Source organism: Somniosus microcephalus, unplaced genomic scaffold, assembly GCF_052327205.1.
Source record: "Somniosus microcephalus isolate GS21.2 unplaced genomic scaffold, FLI_Smic_1.0 unresolved_chr7, whole genome shotgun sequence".
Lineage (NCBI taxonomy): Eukaryota > Metazoa > Chordata > Chondrichthyes > Squaliformes > Somniosidae > Somniosus > Somniosus microcephalus.
Window position 1 is genome coordinate 29,686,733 of NW_028225185.1, and position 14,802 is coordinate 29,701,534.

At 59.9% G+C, this 14,802-nt stretch overlaps 1 protein-coding gene across 1 annotated transcript; it reads left to right on the forward strand.

The window, feature by feature from the left end:
• The first annotated feature begins 275 nt into the window (after positions 1 to 275).
• ebp (EBP cholestenol delta-isomerase) lies at positions 276 to 6,985 on the forward strand. Its single transcript, XM_085978866.1, has 4 exons — positions 276 to 582; positions 1,838 to 1,874; positions 4,175 to 4,305; positions 4,980 to 6,985. The coding sequence occupies exons 1-4, from the start codon at positions 276 to 278 to the stop codon at positions 5,207 to 5,209; spliced, it is 705 nt and encodes a 234-aa protein (XP_085834992.1). The 3' UTR covers positions 5,210 to 6,985.
• The last annotated feature ends 7,817 nt before the right edge of the window (positions 6,986 to 14,802 follow it).

The following is a 14,802-nucleotide window of genomic DNA, read 5'->3' on the forward strand; positions in this document are numbered from 1 at the left end:
CGTTGTGATTTGCGGAGAGAGGCGTCAATCAGATTAAAGTGCGGGGCGGGAGACCAATCAGAGTAGGAAGAACCGCCTCGCTCATTGTAATGTCATGGGGCGGGTGGGGTGGCCACGTGGAGTTGATTGACAAGTCGGACTCGCACGCTGATTGTCGGAGAGAGGCGTCCATCGGAGGAGCGGGGCTGTGATTGGAGGAGGTGGAGGCCGACGTTCGGGGCTGGGTATAAATAGCTGGGGCGGTGGGGCGGGGCTCCTTAATGCCTTCGGCGGCCATGGGCGAGTCGGAGCCGGGGAGGGGGATTTTTCCGCACCCGTACTGGCCGCGGGAGCTGCGGCTGCCAGGCTACCGGCCCAATGAGCGGCCGACCTGGAGCCTGCTGGCCGTCCTGGCCGCCGCCTGCGGGGCTCTGCTGGCCGCCGCCTGGCTGCTGGGCCGGGCGGCCGGGGTCCGGGCGCGGGGCCGGCGGGCCGCCGTCTGCTGGTTCGCCCTGTGCGCCGCCATCCACGGCCTGGTGGAGGGCTGGTTCAGTGTCCGCTACCGGGAGCTGGCCGGGGAGCAGGCCCTGCTCTCCCAGCTGTGTGAGTGAGGGGGGGGTCAGGGGGCAACTGGGGGAGGTGAGAAGTCAATGAGGGGTCAACTGGGGGGTGAGGGTTCAACTGGGGGAGGTGAGAAGTCAATGAGGGGTCAACTGAGGGTTCAACTGGGAGGTGGGGGGTCAGGGGGCAACTGGGGGAGGTGCGGTCAATGGGGGGTCAGGGGCAACTGGGGGGGTGAGTGGTCAATGGGGGGGTCGGGGCAACTGGGGGGGGTGAGGTCAATGGGGGGGATGTCAGGGTTCAACTGGGGCGGTGAGGTCAATTAGGGTCCGAGAGGTCAATTGGGGTGTAAGGGGTCAACTGGGGGCGGTCTGAGGTCACTTGGGGGATGTCGGGGTTCAGCTGGGGGGTGCGAGGTCAGTTAGGGGCTGAGGTCAATTGGTGGGTCAACTGGGGGGTGTCGGGGTCAACTGGGGGCTAAGTGGTTAATTGGGGGTTAAGGGAGGTGAGAGGTCAATTAGGAGCTGAGGTCTATTGGTGGGTCAACTGAGGCGTGTCGGGGGGAACTGGGGTGAGAGGTCAACTGAGGTCAATTAGGGGCTTGGGTTAATTGGGGGATGTCAGGGTTCAATGGGGGGTGAGCGGTCAATTAGGGGCTGAGGGGTCAATTGGGGTGTCAACTTGGGGCTGAGGTTAATTGAGGGTTCAGGGGGCAACTGGCGATGAAAGGTCATCAGGTCAATTTGGAGTGAGATGTCAACTACAGGGTTGAGTGGTCAATTCGGGGGTGACGTGCGAGGGAGGGGGAACTGTGGTTGAGGGGGTGTCAGGGCCATTGAGCTTGGTGAGTGGTCAATTGGGGGTTGAGGGGCTGAGGAACATCTGGAGAAGGGGTGGTGGGGGGGTGGTAAGAGGGCGCAACTGGAAGTTGAGGGGGGGAGAGACGGCTGTAGAGGAGGAAGGGGGCGCAGCAGGAAGCGGGTGGCACAAGACTGGTTCGGAGGGTGAGAAAGGGGCAACTGGGGGGGGTCAAGGGAAGAACTACGGGAGAGATGGGTGGGAATAATGGGAGGGCGGTGAAGGGATTGCACCAATCGGGGGGGAAGGGGTTGAGAAGGGAGTTTAATTCAGATGCCAGGGGTGTTGGGGAAAGTGGGGCATGCCAGGCGGTTGGGATGTGGGTGGAGGGAGCTGCTTCTTGCCATGTTTGGTTGCTGGGCTCTGGCGAGATGAGCGGTATAACTGGGTTCTGGATGGTCCAGCTTCAGTCATTCATCCTTTTCTGTTTTCCTTGCAGGGAAGGAGTATGCCAAGGGGGACAGCAGATATGTCACGTGAGTATACGATACGTCCTCGCCTCGCGAGATGGGCTTCTCGTTGCCCTGCGCCCAGTTCAATGGGGACCTTCCAATCGCTGCCCGGAATCTAGGATAAACCCGTCTCCGAATAACATTCCCTCAGGAGAGGAGCGGGAGCTGTACCTCTGCTCTGTAAGGGGGAGTAAGTTAGCCTGGGGTTGCAGGAACACGAGGTTGAGCAGACCCATTACCCCCCCTCCTCCCCCAACCATTGTGGGAGATCCCACAGCCGACCCTGATCCCGCCTTTTCAGAGGATGGGGAGTTGCTGGATAGTGACTGTAGACAGTTGCCCAGCTCCCTCCGCTTGAGATTACCTTCCTCGTCTCCAGATCCCTCCATGACCTCCTCACTCCCCTCCTATCTCTGTAACCTCCTCCAGCCCCTCCGAGATTTCTGCGCTCCTCCAATTCTGGCCTCTTGCACATCCCCCCCCGATTTCCATCACTCCACCATTGGCGACCGCGCCAGGGCCCTAAGCTCTGGAATTCCCTCCAGAAACCTCTCCGCCCCTCCTCCTCCTCCTTAAAACCGACCTCTTTGACCCAGCTTTTGGTTTTTGCTGAACAAGGGTTGAACTTGGGACCTGGGTGGGCACCAGGCAGCCCCAAGGAGCAGGAGTCTGGACCCAGAATAAACGGGGGAATGAAACGGGCTATTCGGCCCATCTGCTCCGTGCCGGTGTTCCTGCTCCACATGAGCCTCCTCCCGCCCCCTCTTCATCTCACCCCATCACCATACCCTTCAATTCCATTCTCCCTCGTGTGTTTATCCAGCTTCCCCTTAAATGCATCTCCGCTATTCACCTCGACTACTCCGTGGCAGCGAGTTCCACATTCGCACCACTCTCTGGGTGAAGAAGTTTCTCCTGAATTCCCGATTGGATTTATTACTGACTCTCTTATATTGATGGCCCCTAGTTCTGGTCTCCCCCACAAGTGGAAACATCATCTCTACGTCTACCCTATCGACACCCCTTCATAATCTTAAAGACCTCGATCAGGTCGCCCCTCGGCCTTCTCTTTTCTAGAGAAAAGAGCCCCGGCCTGTTCAGTCTTTCCTGATAAGTTTTAAGATAGAAACAGAAGTGAGACAAAGGGTCAGAAGGGATCAATTGGGTTGTTAGCGGTATTCTGCAGACCACCTAGTAGGGGAATGAAAGTGGAAGAAAGAATATGACATAGAAACATAGAAGATAGGAGCAGGAGTCGGCCATTCGGCCCCTCGAGCCTGCTCCGCCATTCAATGAGATCATGGCTGATCATCCAAATTCAGTACCCTGTCCCTGCTTTCTCCCCATATCCCTTGATCCCTTTAGCCATAAGAAATATATCCAATTCCTTCTTGAATATATTTAATAAATTGGCCTCAACTGCCTTCTGTGGTTGGGAAATCTATGAAATTTGTTTTTAAATGAAACACGTACAGGGCCTTGGTGAGACCACACCTGGAGTACTGTGCACAATTTTGGTCTCCTTATCTGAGGAAGGATATACTTGCCTTGGAGGCGGTGTAACGAAGGTTCACTAGATTGATCCCTGGGATGAGAGGGATTGTCCAATGAGGAGAGATTGAGTAGATTGGGCCGATACGCTCTGGAGTTTAGAAGAATGAGAGGTGATCGCATTGAAACATATCAGATTCTGAGGGGGGATTGACAGGGTAGATGCTGAGAGGCTGTTTTCCCCCCTGGCTGGAGAGTCTAGAACCAGGGGTCACAGTCTCAGGATAAGGGGTCGGCCATTTAGGACTGAGATGAGGAGGAATTTCTTCACTCAGAGGGCGATGAATCTTTGGAATTCTCTGCCCCAGAGGGCTGTGGAGGCTCCGTCGTTGAGTATATTCAAGGCTGAGATCGATAGATTTTGGGAATCGAGGGATCGGGGCGGGAAAGTGGAGTTGAGGTCGAAGATCAGCCACGATCTTATTGAATGGCGGAGCAGGCTTGAGGGGGCCAAATGGCCGACTTATGCTCCTAATTATGTTCTAATGAATAGAGATTTTAGTGTTCAGGACTCCTTTCTTACCCATTACCTAAGTCCAACAAGAGAGGGAGCACTGCTGGATCTAGTAATGGCATATGAAGCCAAGCAGATGAAGTAAGCATATGAGGAGCATCTAGGCAATAGTGATCATAACATCATAATGTTTAAAAATAGTGATAGAGTTTACTTTTATGGTTATCGATAGGACAGGGATTATATTCGAGAATGGCACCGTAAGGTTGATGGGTGATGGCTCGTAGTTATGACGTTTCCCATCTCTCGCTCTCTGCAGTGCTGACAACTTCACCGTGTGCATGGAGACCATCACCGCCTGGACCTGGGGCCCGTTGAGTGTCTGGACTGTCGTGGCCTTCCTGCAGAATAAGCCGTACCGTTTCGTCCTGCAGCTCATCGTCTCCCTGGGTAAGGCCCTGGAGGTTTCTGTTGCCGGACGTGAGCCCTTGGCCGGGGCGGTGGGAGGGAGGGAGGGCGACAGTGCCGAGACCGCTGCTTGACGCACACAGGTGGAGTAGCGTCAGGGAGGAATCTGGGACCTCGCTGACAAGTTGCCGCTGGGGTCCGGGACAGAACACTGTAGAGGGAGCTTTACTCTGTATCTAACCCATGCTGTACTTGCCCTGGGAGTGTTTGATGGGGACAGTGTAGAGGGAGCTTTACTCTGTATCTAACCTGTGCTGTACCTGCCCTGGGAGTGTTTGATGGGACAGTGTAGAGGGAGCTTTACTCTGTATCTAACCTGTGCTGTACCTGCCCTGGGAGTGTTTGATGCAACAGTGCAGAGGGAGCTTTACTCTGTATCTAACCCCGTGCTGTACCTGCCCTGGGAGTGTGTAGAGGGAGCTTTACTCTGTATCTAACCCGTGCTGTACCTGCCCTGGGAGTGTTTGATGGGGACAGTGCAGAGGGAGCTTTACTCTGTATCTAACCCGTGCTGTACCTGCCCTGGGAGAGTGTTTGATGGGGACAGTGTAGAGGGAGCTTTACTCTGTATCTAACCTGTGCTGTACCTGCCCTGGGAGTGTTTGATGGGGACAGTGTGGAGGGAGCGTGTTTTAACTGTTGTCCTCGCTCCGCAGGCCAGCTGTACGGAGACGTGCTCTACTTCTTCACCGAGTACCGGGATGGCTTTAGCCACAGCGAGTTCGGGCACCCGCTCTACTTCTGGTTCTACTTCGTCTTCTTGAACGGGCTGTGGATCGTGATCCCCAGCGTCCTGATCGTGGACGCCTGGTTGAACCTCAGCGGGGCGCAGCGCGCTGCCGACGGGGTCTCCCCCCGCCCCAGCGGAAAATCGAAGGTCACGTGAGGGGAGGCGGGGAAGGGGAGGTGGCGGTGTTTGGCCTGCCTCTGCTTCTCCCTCCCCAGAGATCTTCGCCTCGACTCCCAAGACCAGAGGCTGAGCAGACGATTGGCCATCTGAAGGAAACATAGAAGATAGGAGCAGGAGTCGGCCATTCGGCCCCTCGAGCCTGCTCCGCCAATCAATGAGATCATGGCTGATCATCCAAATTCAGTACCCTGTCCCTGCCTTCTCCCCATATCCCTTGATCCCTTTAGCATTAAGAAATTATATCTAACTCCTTCTTGAATATATTTAATGAATTGGCCTCTGCTGCCTTCTGTGGTAGAGAATTCCACAGGTTCACCACCTTCTGGGTGAAGAAATTCCTCCTCATCTCAGTCCTAAATGGCCTACCCCTTATCCTTAGACTGTGACCCTGGTTCTGGACTCCCCGGCCATCGGGAACATCCTTCCTGCATCTAGTCTGTCCAGTCCTGTCAGAATTTTATAAGTTTAAATGAGATCCCCTCTCATTCTTCTAAACTCCAGCGAATATAAGGCCAATCGACCCAATCTCTCCTCGTATGTCATTCCTGCCATCCCAGGTATCAGTCTGGTGAATCTTCGCTGCACTCCCTCCATGGCAAGAACATCCTTCCTCAGATAAGGCGACCAAAACTGCACACAATACTCAAGGTGCGGTCTCACCAAGGCCCTGTACAACTGCAGCAAGACATCCTTGCTCCTGCACTCGAATCCTCTCGCTATGAAGGCCAACATACCATTTGCCTTCTTAACCGCCTGCTGCACCTGCATGCTTACCTTCAGCCACTGGTGCACAAGGACACCCGGGTCTCGTTGCACTTGCCCTTCTCCCGATTTATTGCCGTTCAGATAATAATCTGCCTTCCTGTTTTTGCCACCAAAGTGGATAACCTTGCAGTATAATGTGGATAAATGCATCTGCCATGCTTCTGCCCAATCACCCAACCTGTCCAAATCATACTGGAGTTTCTCGGCATCCTCCTCACAGCACACACGCCCACCCAGCTTTGTGTCGTCTGCAAACTTGGAGACATTACATCTAGTTCCCTCGTCTGGATCATTAATATATATTGTGAAATAGCTGGGGTCCTACCACCGATCCCTGCGGTACCCCACTAGGAGCTCCCTGCCTGATCTTTATCTAAAGGTCAACCGTTGGGTTGTACTGTCCCCGTCTCTCTCCGCCAACGCTCCTCTGAACCCTCCTCTCCTGTTGATCGGTCGCAGTTACCCGTCACCACGCCCGCCTCCCGCTCTCGTCGCCCCATTGGCCGGCGGGGTGACCGCAGCCAGACTGGAGGAAGGCTGCCTCTCCCGTCGGCGGCCGTTCAGTCCGTCCCGCCAATCGCTTGGTTCATGGCTGAGCTGTATGTGGACTCCGCTGACCCGTTGATGGATTGCCTCCTCCTCCAATTCCTGGTCCCTCTAACGGTGCCCTGTGATGGAGCAGGCCTGCCAGGTTCTGGATTCTCGTGATCCTCAGAAGCTGCTCTCCTCTCCCCTGGACACTGGAAACCAAGACTGCTCACCAGCTCTAGCTCTTAATCTGTTCTGTCCCGGGACCTCTGGACTAGGGAGCTCCTCCCCCTCCCCCCCCCCATCCCTCGCTGTCTCTCTCCCCCCCCCCCCCCCCCCCCCTCCCTCCAATCGATGACCCAGTCTTGGTGGGACCTGACCTTTCCAGTAGACTTGTGCACCAGGGGCCTTTGGGTGCCCGTGGACCTGTGCCCCAGGGGCCTTCGGGTGCCCGTGGACCTGTGCCCAGGGCCTTTGGGTGCCCGTGGACCTGTGCCCCAGGGGCCTTCGGGTGCCCGTGGACCTGTGCCCCAGGGGCCTTCGGGTGCCCGTGGACCTGTGCCCCAGGGGCCTTTGGGTGCCCATGGACCTGTGCCCCAGGGGCCTTCGGGTGCCCGTGGACCTCTGCCCCAGGGGCCTTCGGGTGCCCGTGGACCTGTGCCCCAGGGGCCTTTGGGTGCCCGTGGACCTGTGCACCAGGGGCCTTCGGGTGCCCGTGGACCTGTGCCCCAGGGGCCTTTGGGTGCCCGTGGACCTGTGCCCCAGGGGCCTTCGGGTGCCCGTGGACCTGTGCCCAGGGGCCTTTGGGTGCCCATGGACCTGTGCCCCAGGGGCCTTCGGTGCCCATGGACCTGTGCACCAGGGGCCTTCGGGTGCCCGTGGACCTGTGCCCCAGGGGCCTTCGGGTGCCCGTGGACCTGTGCCCCAGGGGCCTGTGCCCCAGGGGCCTTCGGGTGCCCGTGGACCTGTGCCCCAGGGGCCTTTGGGTGCCCATGGACCTGTGCCCCAGGGGCCTTCGGCATTTGACAAGGTGCCACACAAGATTACCGCACAAGATTTAAAAAATCACGGGATTGGGGGTAATATACTGGCATAGGTGGAAGATTGGCTATCTAACAGAAAGAGAGTTGGGATAAATGGTTCATTCTCGGGTTGGCAATCAGTAACTAGTGGTGTTCCGCAGGGGTTGTTGCTGGGTCCCCAACTCTTTACAATCTATATTAACGATTTGGAGGAGGGGACCGAGTGTAACATATCAAAGTTTGCAGATGATACTAAGATGGGAGGGAAAGTAGTGAGTGAGGAGGACATAAAAAACCTGCAAGGGGACATCGACAGGCTAAGTAAGTGAGCAGAGATTTGGCAGATGGAATATAATGTTGGAAAGTGTGAGGTTATGCACTTTGGCAGAAAAAAATCAAAGAGCAAGTTATTATCTAAATGGAGAGAAACTGCAAAGTGCTACAGTACAAAGGGATCTGGGGGTCCTGGTGCATGAAACACAGAAGGTTAGTATGTAGGTGCAGCAGGTGATCAGGAAGGCCAATGGAATCTTGGCTTTTATTGCAAGGGGGATGGAGTATAAAAACAGGGAAGTCTTGCTGCAGTTATACAGGGTATTGGTGAGGTCACACCTGGAACACTGCGCGCAGTTTTGGTTTCCATATTTAAGAAAAGATATACTTGCTCTCGAGGCGGTTCAGAGAAGGTTCACTCGGTTGATTCCGGAGATGAGGGGGTTGACGTATGAGGAAAGGTTGAGTAGGTTGGGACTCTACTCATTGGAATTCAGAAGAATGAGAGGCGATCTTATCGAAACATATAAGATTGTGAGGGGGCTTGATCGGGTGGATGCGGGGAGGATGTTTCCACTGATGGGTGAGACTAGAACTAGGGGGCATAATCTTAGAATAAGGGGCTGCCCTTTCAAAACTGAGATGAGGAGAAACTTCTTCACTCAGAGGGTAGTAAATCTATGGAATTTGTTACTTCAGAGAGCTGTGGAAGCTGCAACATTAAATAAATTTAAAATGGAGGTAGACAGTTTCCTAGCAGATAAGGGAATTGGGGGTTACGGGGAGCGGGCAGGGAAGTGGACGTGAGTCTAGGTTCGGATCAGCCATGATCCTATTGAATGGTGGAGCGGGGCCGTATGGCCTACTCCTGCTCCTACTTCTTATGTTCTTACGTGCCCGTGGACCTGTGCCCCAGTGAGGATCCAAAGGCAGCCAAACAAGTGTCCGAACCTTCAGGAGAGGAGGGAATTGGGATGGAGGGGGTGTCGCGGTTGGTACATTAATCAGTGTCCCCACGTGCAGCTCTTGACTCGTCATTATGTTACTCGCTGTCGAGAATCTGTGGTCTCTTCTGATTTTTTAATTTAATTTTTCTTTAAATAAAGGCCTTTGTACTGACTATGTCCAAAAAAAATAAATTATACATTCCATTCTGACCAGAAAAAAGTCTCGCATTTCTCCGACACCTTTCCCCACCTCAGGACGTCCCAAAGCGCTTCACAGCCAATGAAGTACTTTTTTGAAGTGTGGTCACTGTTGTAATGTAGGAAATGCAACAGCCAATTTGTGCACAGCAAGCTCCCACAAACAGCAATGTGATAATGACCAGATCATCTGTTTTTAGTGATGTTGGTTGAGGATAAATATTGGCCCCAGGACACCGGGAGAACTCCCCCTGCTCTTCTTCCAATAGTGGCCGTGGGATCTTTTACATCCACCCGAGAGGGCAGACGGGGGCCTCGGGTTTAACGTCTCATCCGCAAGACCGCCCCCCCGACAGTGCGGCGCTCCCTCGGTACCGCCCCCCCGGACAGTGCGGCGCCCCCTCGGTACCGCCCCTCCGACAGTGCGGCGCTCCCTCGGTACCGCCCCTCCGACAGTGCGGCGCTCCCTCGTACCGCCCCTCCGACAGTGCGGCGCTCCCTCGTACCGCCCCCTCCGACAGTGCGGCGCTCCCTCGGTACCGCCCCCTCCGACAGTGCGGCGCTCCCTCGGTACCGCCCCCTCCGACAGTGCGGCGCTCCCTCGGTACCGCCCCCTCCGACAGTGCGGCGCTCCCTCGGTACCGCCCCCTCCGACAGTGCGGCGCTCCCTCGGTACCGCCCCCTCCGACAGTGCGGCGCTCCCTCGGTACCGCCCCCTCCGACAGTGCGGCGCTCCCTCGGTACCGCCCCCTCCGACAGTGCGGCGCTCCCTCGGTACCGCCCCCTCCGACAGTGCGGCGCTCCCTCGGTACCGCCCCTCCGACAGTGCGGCGCTCCCTCGGTACCGCCCCCTCCGACAGTGCGGCGCTCCCTCGGTACCGCCCCCTCCGACAGTGCGGCGCTCCCTCGGTACCGCCCCCTCCGACAGTGCGGCGCTCCCTCGGTACCGCCCCCCTCCGACAGTGCGGCGCTCCCTCGGTACCGCCCCCTCCGACAGTGCGGCGCTCCCTCGGTACCGCCCCCTCCGACAGTGCGGCGCTCCCTCGGTACCGCCCCCTCCGACAGTGCGGCGCTCCCTCGGTACCGCCCCTCCGACAGTGCGGCGCTCCCTCGGTACCGCCCCCTCCGACAGTGCGGCGCTCCCTCGGTACCGCCCCTCCGACAGTGCGGCGCTCCCTCGGTACCGCCCCTCGACAGTGCGGCGCTCCTCGGTACCGCCCCCTCCGACAGTGCGGCGCTCCCTCGGTACCGCCCCTCCGACAGTGCGGCGCTCCCTCGGTACCGCCCCTCCGACAGTGCGGCGCTCCCTCGGTACCGCCCCTCCGACAGTGCGGCGCTCCCTCGGTACCGCCCCTCCGACAGTGCGGCGCTCCCTCGGTACCGCCCTCCGACAGTGCGGCGCTCCCTCGGTACCGCCCCTCCGACAGTGCGGCGCTCCCTCGGTACCGCCCCTCCGACAGTGCGGCGCTCTCCCTCGGTACCGCCCCTCCGACAGTGCGGCGCTCCCTCGGTACCGCCCCTCCGACAGTGCGGCGCTCCCTCGGTACCGCCCCTCCGACAGTGCGGCGCTCCCTCGGTACCCGCCCCTCCGACAGTGCGGCGCTCCCTCGGTACCGCCCCTCCGACAGTGCGGCGCTCCCTCGGTACCGCCCCTCCGACAGTGCGGCGCTCCCTCGGTACCGCCCCTCCGACAGTGCGGCGCTCCCTCGGTACCGCCCTCCGACAGTGCGGCGCTCCCTCGGTACCGCCCCTCCGACAGTGCGGCGCTCCCTCGGTACCGCCCCTCCGACAGTGCGGCGCTCCCTCGGTACCTGCCCCTCCGACAGTGCGGCGCTCCCTCGTACCGCCCCTCCGACAGTGCGGCGCTCCCTCTGTACCGCCCTCCGACAGGCGGCGCTCCCTCGATAGTACGCCCCTCCGACAGTGCGGCGCTCAGGGCTCCTCGGTACCGCCCCTCCGACAGTGCGGCGCTCCCTCGGTACCCGCCCCTCCGACAGTGCGGCGCTCCCTCGGTACCGCCCCTCCGACAGTGCGGCGCTCCCTCGGTACCGCCCCTCCGACAGTGCGGCGCTCCCTCGGTACCGCCCCTCCGACAGTGCGGCGCTCCCTCGGTACCGCCCCTCCGACAGTGCGGCGCTCCCTCGGTACCGCCCCCCTCCGACAGTGCGGCGCTCCCCTCGGTACCGCCCCTCCGACAGTGCGGCGCTCCCTCGGTACCCGCCCCCTCCGACAGTGCGGCGCTCCCTCGGTACCGCCCCTCCGACAGTGCGGCGCTCCCCTCGGTACCGCCCCTCCGACAGTGCGGCGCTCCCTCGGTACCGCCCCTCCGACAGTGCGGCGCTCCCTCGGTACCGCCCCCTCCGACAGTGCGGCGCTCCCTCGGTACCGCCCCTCCGACAGTGCGGCGCTCCCTCGGTACCCGCACCCCTCCCGACAGTGCGGCGCTCCCTCGGTACCCGCCCCCTCCGACAGTGCGGCGCTCCCTCGGTACCGCCCCCCGGTCCAGCCCCCCGACAGTGCGGCGCTCCCTCGGTACCCCGCCCCTCCGACAGTGCGGCTCCCCTCGGTACCGCCCCCCGACAGTGCGGCGCCCCCTCGGTACCGCCCCCTCGACAGTGCGGCGCTCCCTCGGTACCGCCCCCTCCGACAGTGCGGCGCTCCCCTCGGTACCCGCCCCCTCGACAGTGCGGCGCTCCCTCGGTACCGCCCCCTCCGACAGTGCGGCGCTCCTCGGTACCGCCCCCCTCCGACAGTGCGGCGCTCCCCTCGGTACCGCCCCCTCCGACAGTGCGGCGCTCCCTCGGTACCGCCCCCCTCCGACAGTGCGGCGCTCCCTCGGTACCGCCCCCTCCGACAGTGCGGCGCTCCCTCGGTACCGCCCCCCTCCGACAGTGCGGCGCTCCCTCGGTACCCGCCCCCTCCGACAGTGCGGCGCTCCCTCGGTACCGCCCCCTCCGACAGTGCGGCGCTCCCTCGGTACCGCCCCCTCCGACAGTGCGGCGCTCCCTCGGTACCGCCCCCTCCGACAGTGCGGCGCTCCCTCGGTACCGCCCCCCTCCGACAGTGCGGCGCTCCCTCGGTACCGCCCCCTCCGACAGTGCGGCGCTCCCTCGGTACCGCCCCCTCCGACAGTGCGGCGCTCCCTCGGTCCCGTACCGCCCCCCTCCGACAGTGCGGCGCTCCCTCGGTACCGCCCCCTCCGACAGTGCGGCGCTCCCTCGGTACCGCCCCCTCCGACAGTGCGGCGCTCCCTCGGTACCGCCCCCTCCGACAGTGCGGCGCTCCCTCGGTACCGCCCCTCCGACAGTGCGGCGCTCCCTCGGTACCGCCCCCCTCCGACAGTGCGGCGCTCCCTCGGTACCGCCCCTCCGACAGTGCGGCGCTCCCTCGGTACCGCCCCCTCCGACAGTGCGGCGCTCCCTCGGTACCGCCCCTCCGACAGTGCGGCGCTCCCTCGGTACCGCCCCTCCGACAGTGCGGCGCTCCCTCGGTACGCCCCTCCGACAGTGCGGCGCTCCCTCGGTACCGCCCTCCGACAGTGCGGCGCTCCCTCGGTACCGCCCCTCCGACAGTGCGGGGCTCCCTCAGTACCGCCCCTCCGACAGTGCGGCGCTCCCTCAGTACCGCCCCTCCGACAGTGCGGCGCTCCCTCAGTACCGCCCCTCCGACAGTGCGGCGCTCCCTCAGTACTGCACTGGAGCAGCAGATGGTATTTTTGTGCTCAAATCTTTGGAGTGGGACTTGACCCACAACCTTCTGGCTCGGGAGCGAGAGTATGACCCACTGAGCCACAGCTGATTGATGCACCATCCTGTCACATTTTTCTGAAACATCCCAACACCTCACCGCGCATTCGATGCGTTGGCAAGTACGGTTTGTAAGGGACGTCTCTATGTACTTTTTGGGGAACACTGACTTCTCCTGAATGGAGGGAACTGCTGTAAAGGCTGACTATCATTACACAACATACCTCCCATGAACGTGTGGGTGGAAGTGGTGGGGGATAGCTGCATTTTCAAAGGCATCCTACCGCTTACTTTTGTGGCCCGTAGAGACTCGCAGCTCATCCATCCAGTTTCTGGGCATGTTAATAAGCGGTTCATCCAGTTTCTGGGCATGTTAATAAGCGGTTTATCCACATTTACAACTGGGCAAAGATGTAACGCTGCAATTTTAAAGATATTTAATGGTCATCCTAACACCAGAGGTACTGTTGCTGCTGGTGCAGTTGAATGCTCCCAATAGCGGGTGCAATCATTGCAATGTTCAGTTCTCACACGAGCAGACGGTGCAATTTTCTGATGCAATACAGTCCTCCCACCAGGAGGGACACTGCAACGGCGCAGTGCACTTCAATCCTCCCACCAGCAGGTGGTGATAGTACTCTGTGCAGTTCAATCTTCCCACCAGCAGGTGGTGATAGTACTCTGTGCACTTCAATCCTCCCACCTGCAGGAGGCGTTATTGCTCCGTGCAGTTCAATCCTCCCACCAGTACTCTGTGCAGTTCAATCTTCCCACCAGCAGGTGGTGATAGTACTCTGTGCACTTCAATCCTCCCACCTGCAGGAGGCGTTATTGCTCCGTGCAGTTCAATCCTCCCACCAGTACTCTGTGCAGTTCAATCTTCCCACCAGCAGGTGGTGATAGTACTCTGTGCACTTCAATCCTCCCACCTGCAGGAGGCGTTATTGCTCCGTGCAGTTCAATCCTCCCACCAGCAGGCGGTGCTATTGCCCCGGTGCAGTTCAATCCTCCCACCAGCAGGTGGTGATAGTACTCTGCAGTTCAATCCTCCCACTAGCAGGTGGTGCAATTGCTCTGCGCAGTTCAATCCTCCCACCAGTAGGTGATGATATTACTCTGCGCAGTTCAATCCTCCCACCTGCAGGCGGCGCCATTGCTCTCTGCAGTTTAATCTTCCCAGCAGCAGGTGGTGGTATTGCACTGTGCAGTTTAATCCTCCTACCAGCAGGGCAGTGCTATTGCCCCGGGTGCAGTTCAATCCTCCCACCTGCAGGAGTGCTATAACTCCGTGCAGTTCAATCCTCCCACCTGCAGGTGGTGCTATTGCACCGGGTGCAGTTCAATCCTCCCACCTGCGGGGCGGCGCTGCGAGGCGGCTCCCAGCCGGGCTGCTCCGCTGGCTGTGTCTGGGGCTGGGTAGACATGGCTGGGCTTCCGCGGCGCATCATCAAGGTAAAGTGGGGGGCAGGGGGACAGAGTGAGTGGGGCAGAGACCCCAGGCCTAGCGCACAGGCAGGGCCGGGGACCCCAGCACCCAGTGCATGGGCAACCAGGAGGCTGCAGCCCCCCCGGGCTTGCAACAGGACACAGCCCAGCCACCCCTAGCCCAGCCACCCCTAGCCCTCCACCAGCCAGACCTGGGCCTCAAGCCTGGGGCTGGCATTGCATTGCATTGCAGCCCAGGCGAGCACCTCCAGCCCTGCAGCTGCACAGCAGAGCCGCTGGCAATTGCAGTCTCCCAAGAATGCAGCCTGCAGAACAAAAGCTTGCCAACGCACTGCTGTTGCAAAGGGCTGAATGGGGAAAGCCCGACTTCCATTTAGTTGCCTCCATTGTAGAGTTGTGTCAGTGAGAGCATTGTGTCTTTTAAGGATCTTTCCTGCTTCGCTGGAGGGGCGGTACTGAGGGAGCGCCGCACTGTCGGAGGGGCAGTACTGAGGGAGCGCCGCACTGTCGGAGGGGGCGGTACTGAGGGAGCGCCGCACTGTCGGAGGGGCGGTACTGAGGGAGCGCCGCACTGTCGGAGGGGCGGTACTGAGGGAACGCCGCACTGTCGGAGGGGCGGTACTGAGGGAGCGCCGCACTGTCGG

Bases quoted from the DNA above. Each gene is read 5' to 3' on its own strand.
- ebp (XM_085978866.1), top strand. From the start codon at position 276: ATGGGCGAGTCGGAGCCGGGGAGGGGGATTTTTCCGCACCCGTACTGG. The intron at 583-1,837 runs GTGAGTGAGGGG...TTTTCCTTGCAG, and splicing joins GGCCCTGCTCTCCCAGCTGT to GGAAGGAGTATGCCAAGGGG. The intron at 4,306-4,979 runs GTAAGGCCCTGG...CTCGCTCCGCAG, and splicing joins GCAGCTCATCGTCTCCCTGG to GCCAGCTGTACGGAGACGTG.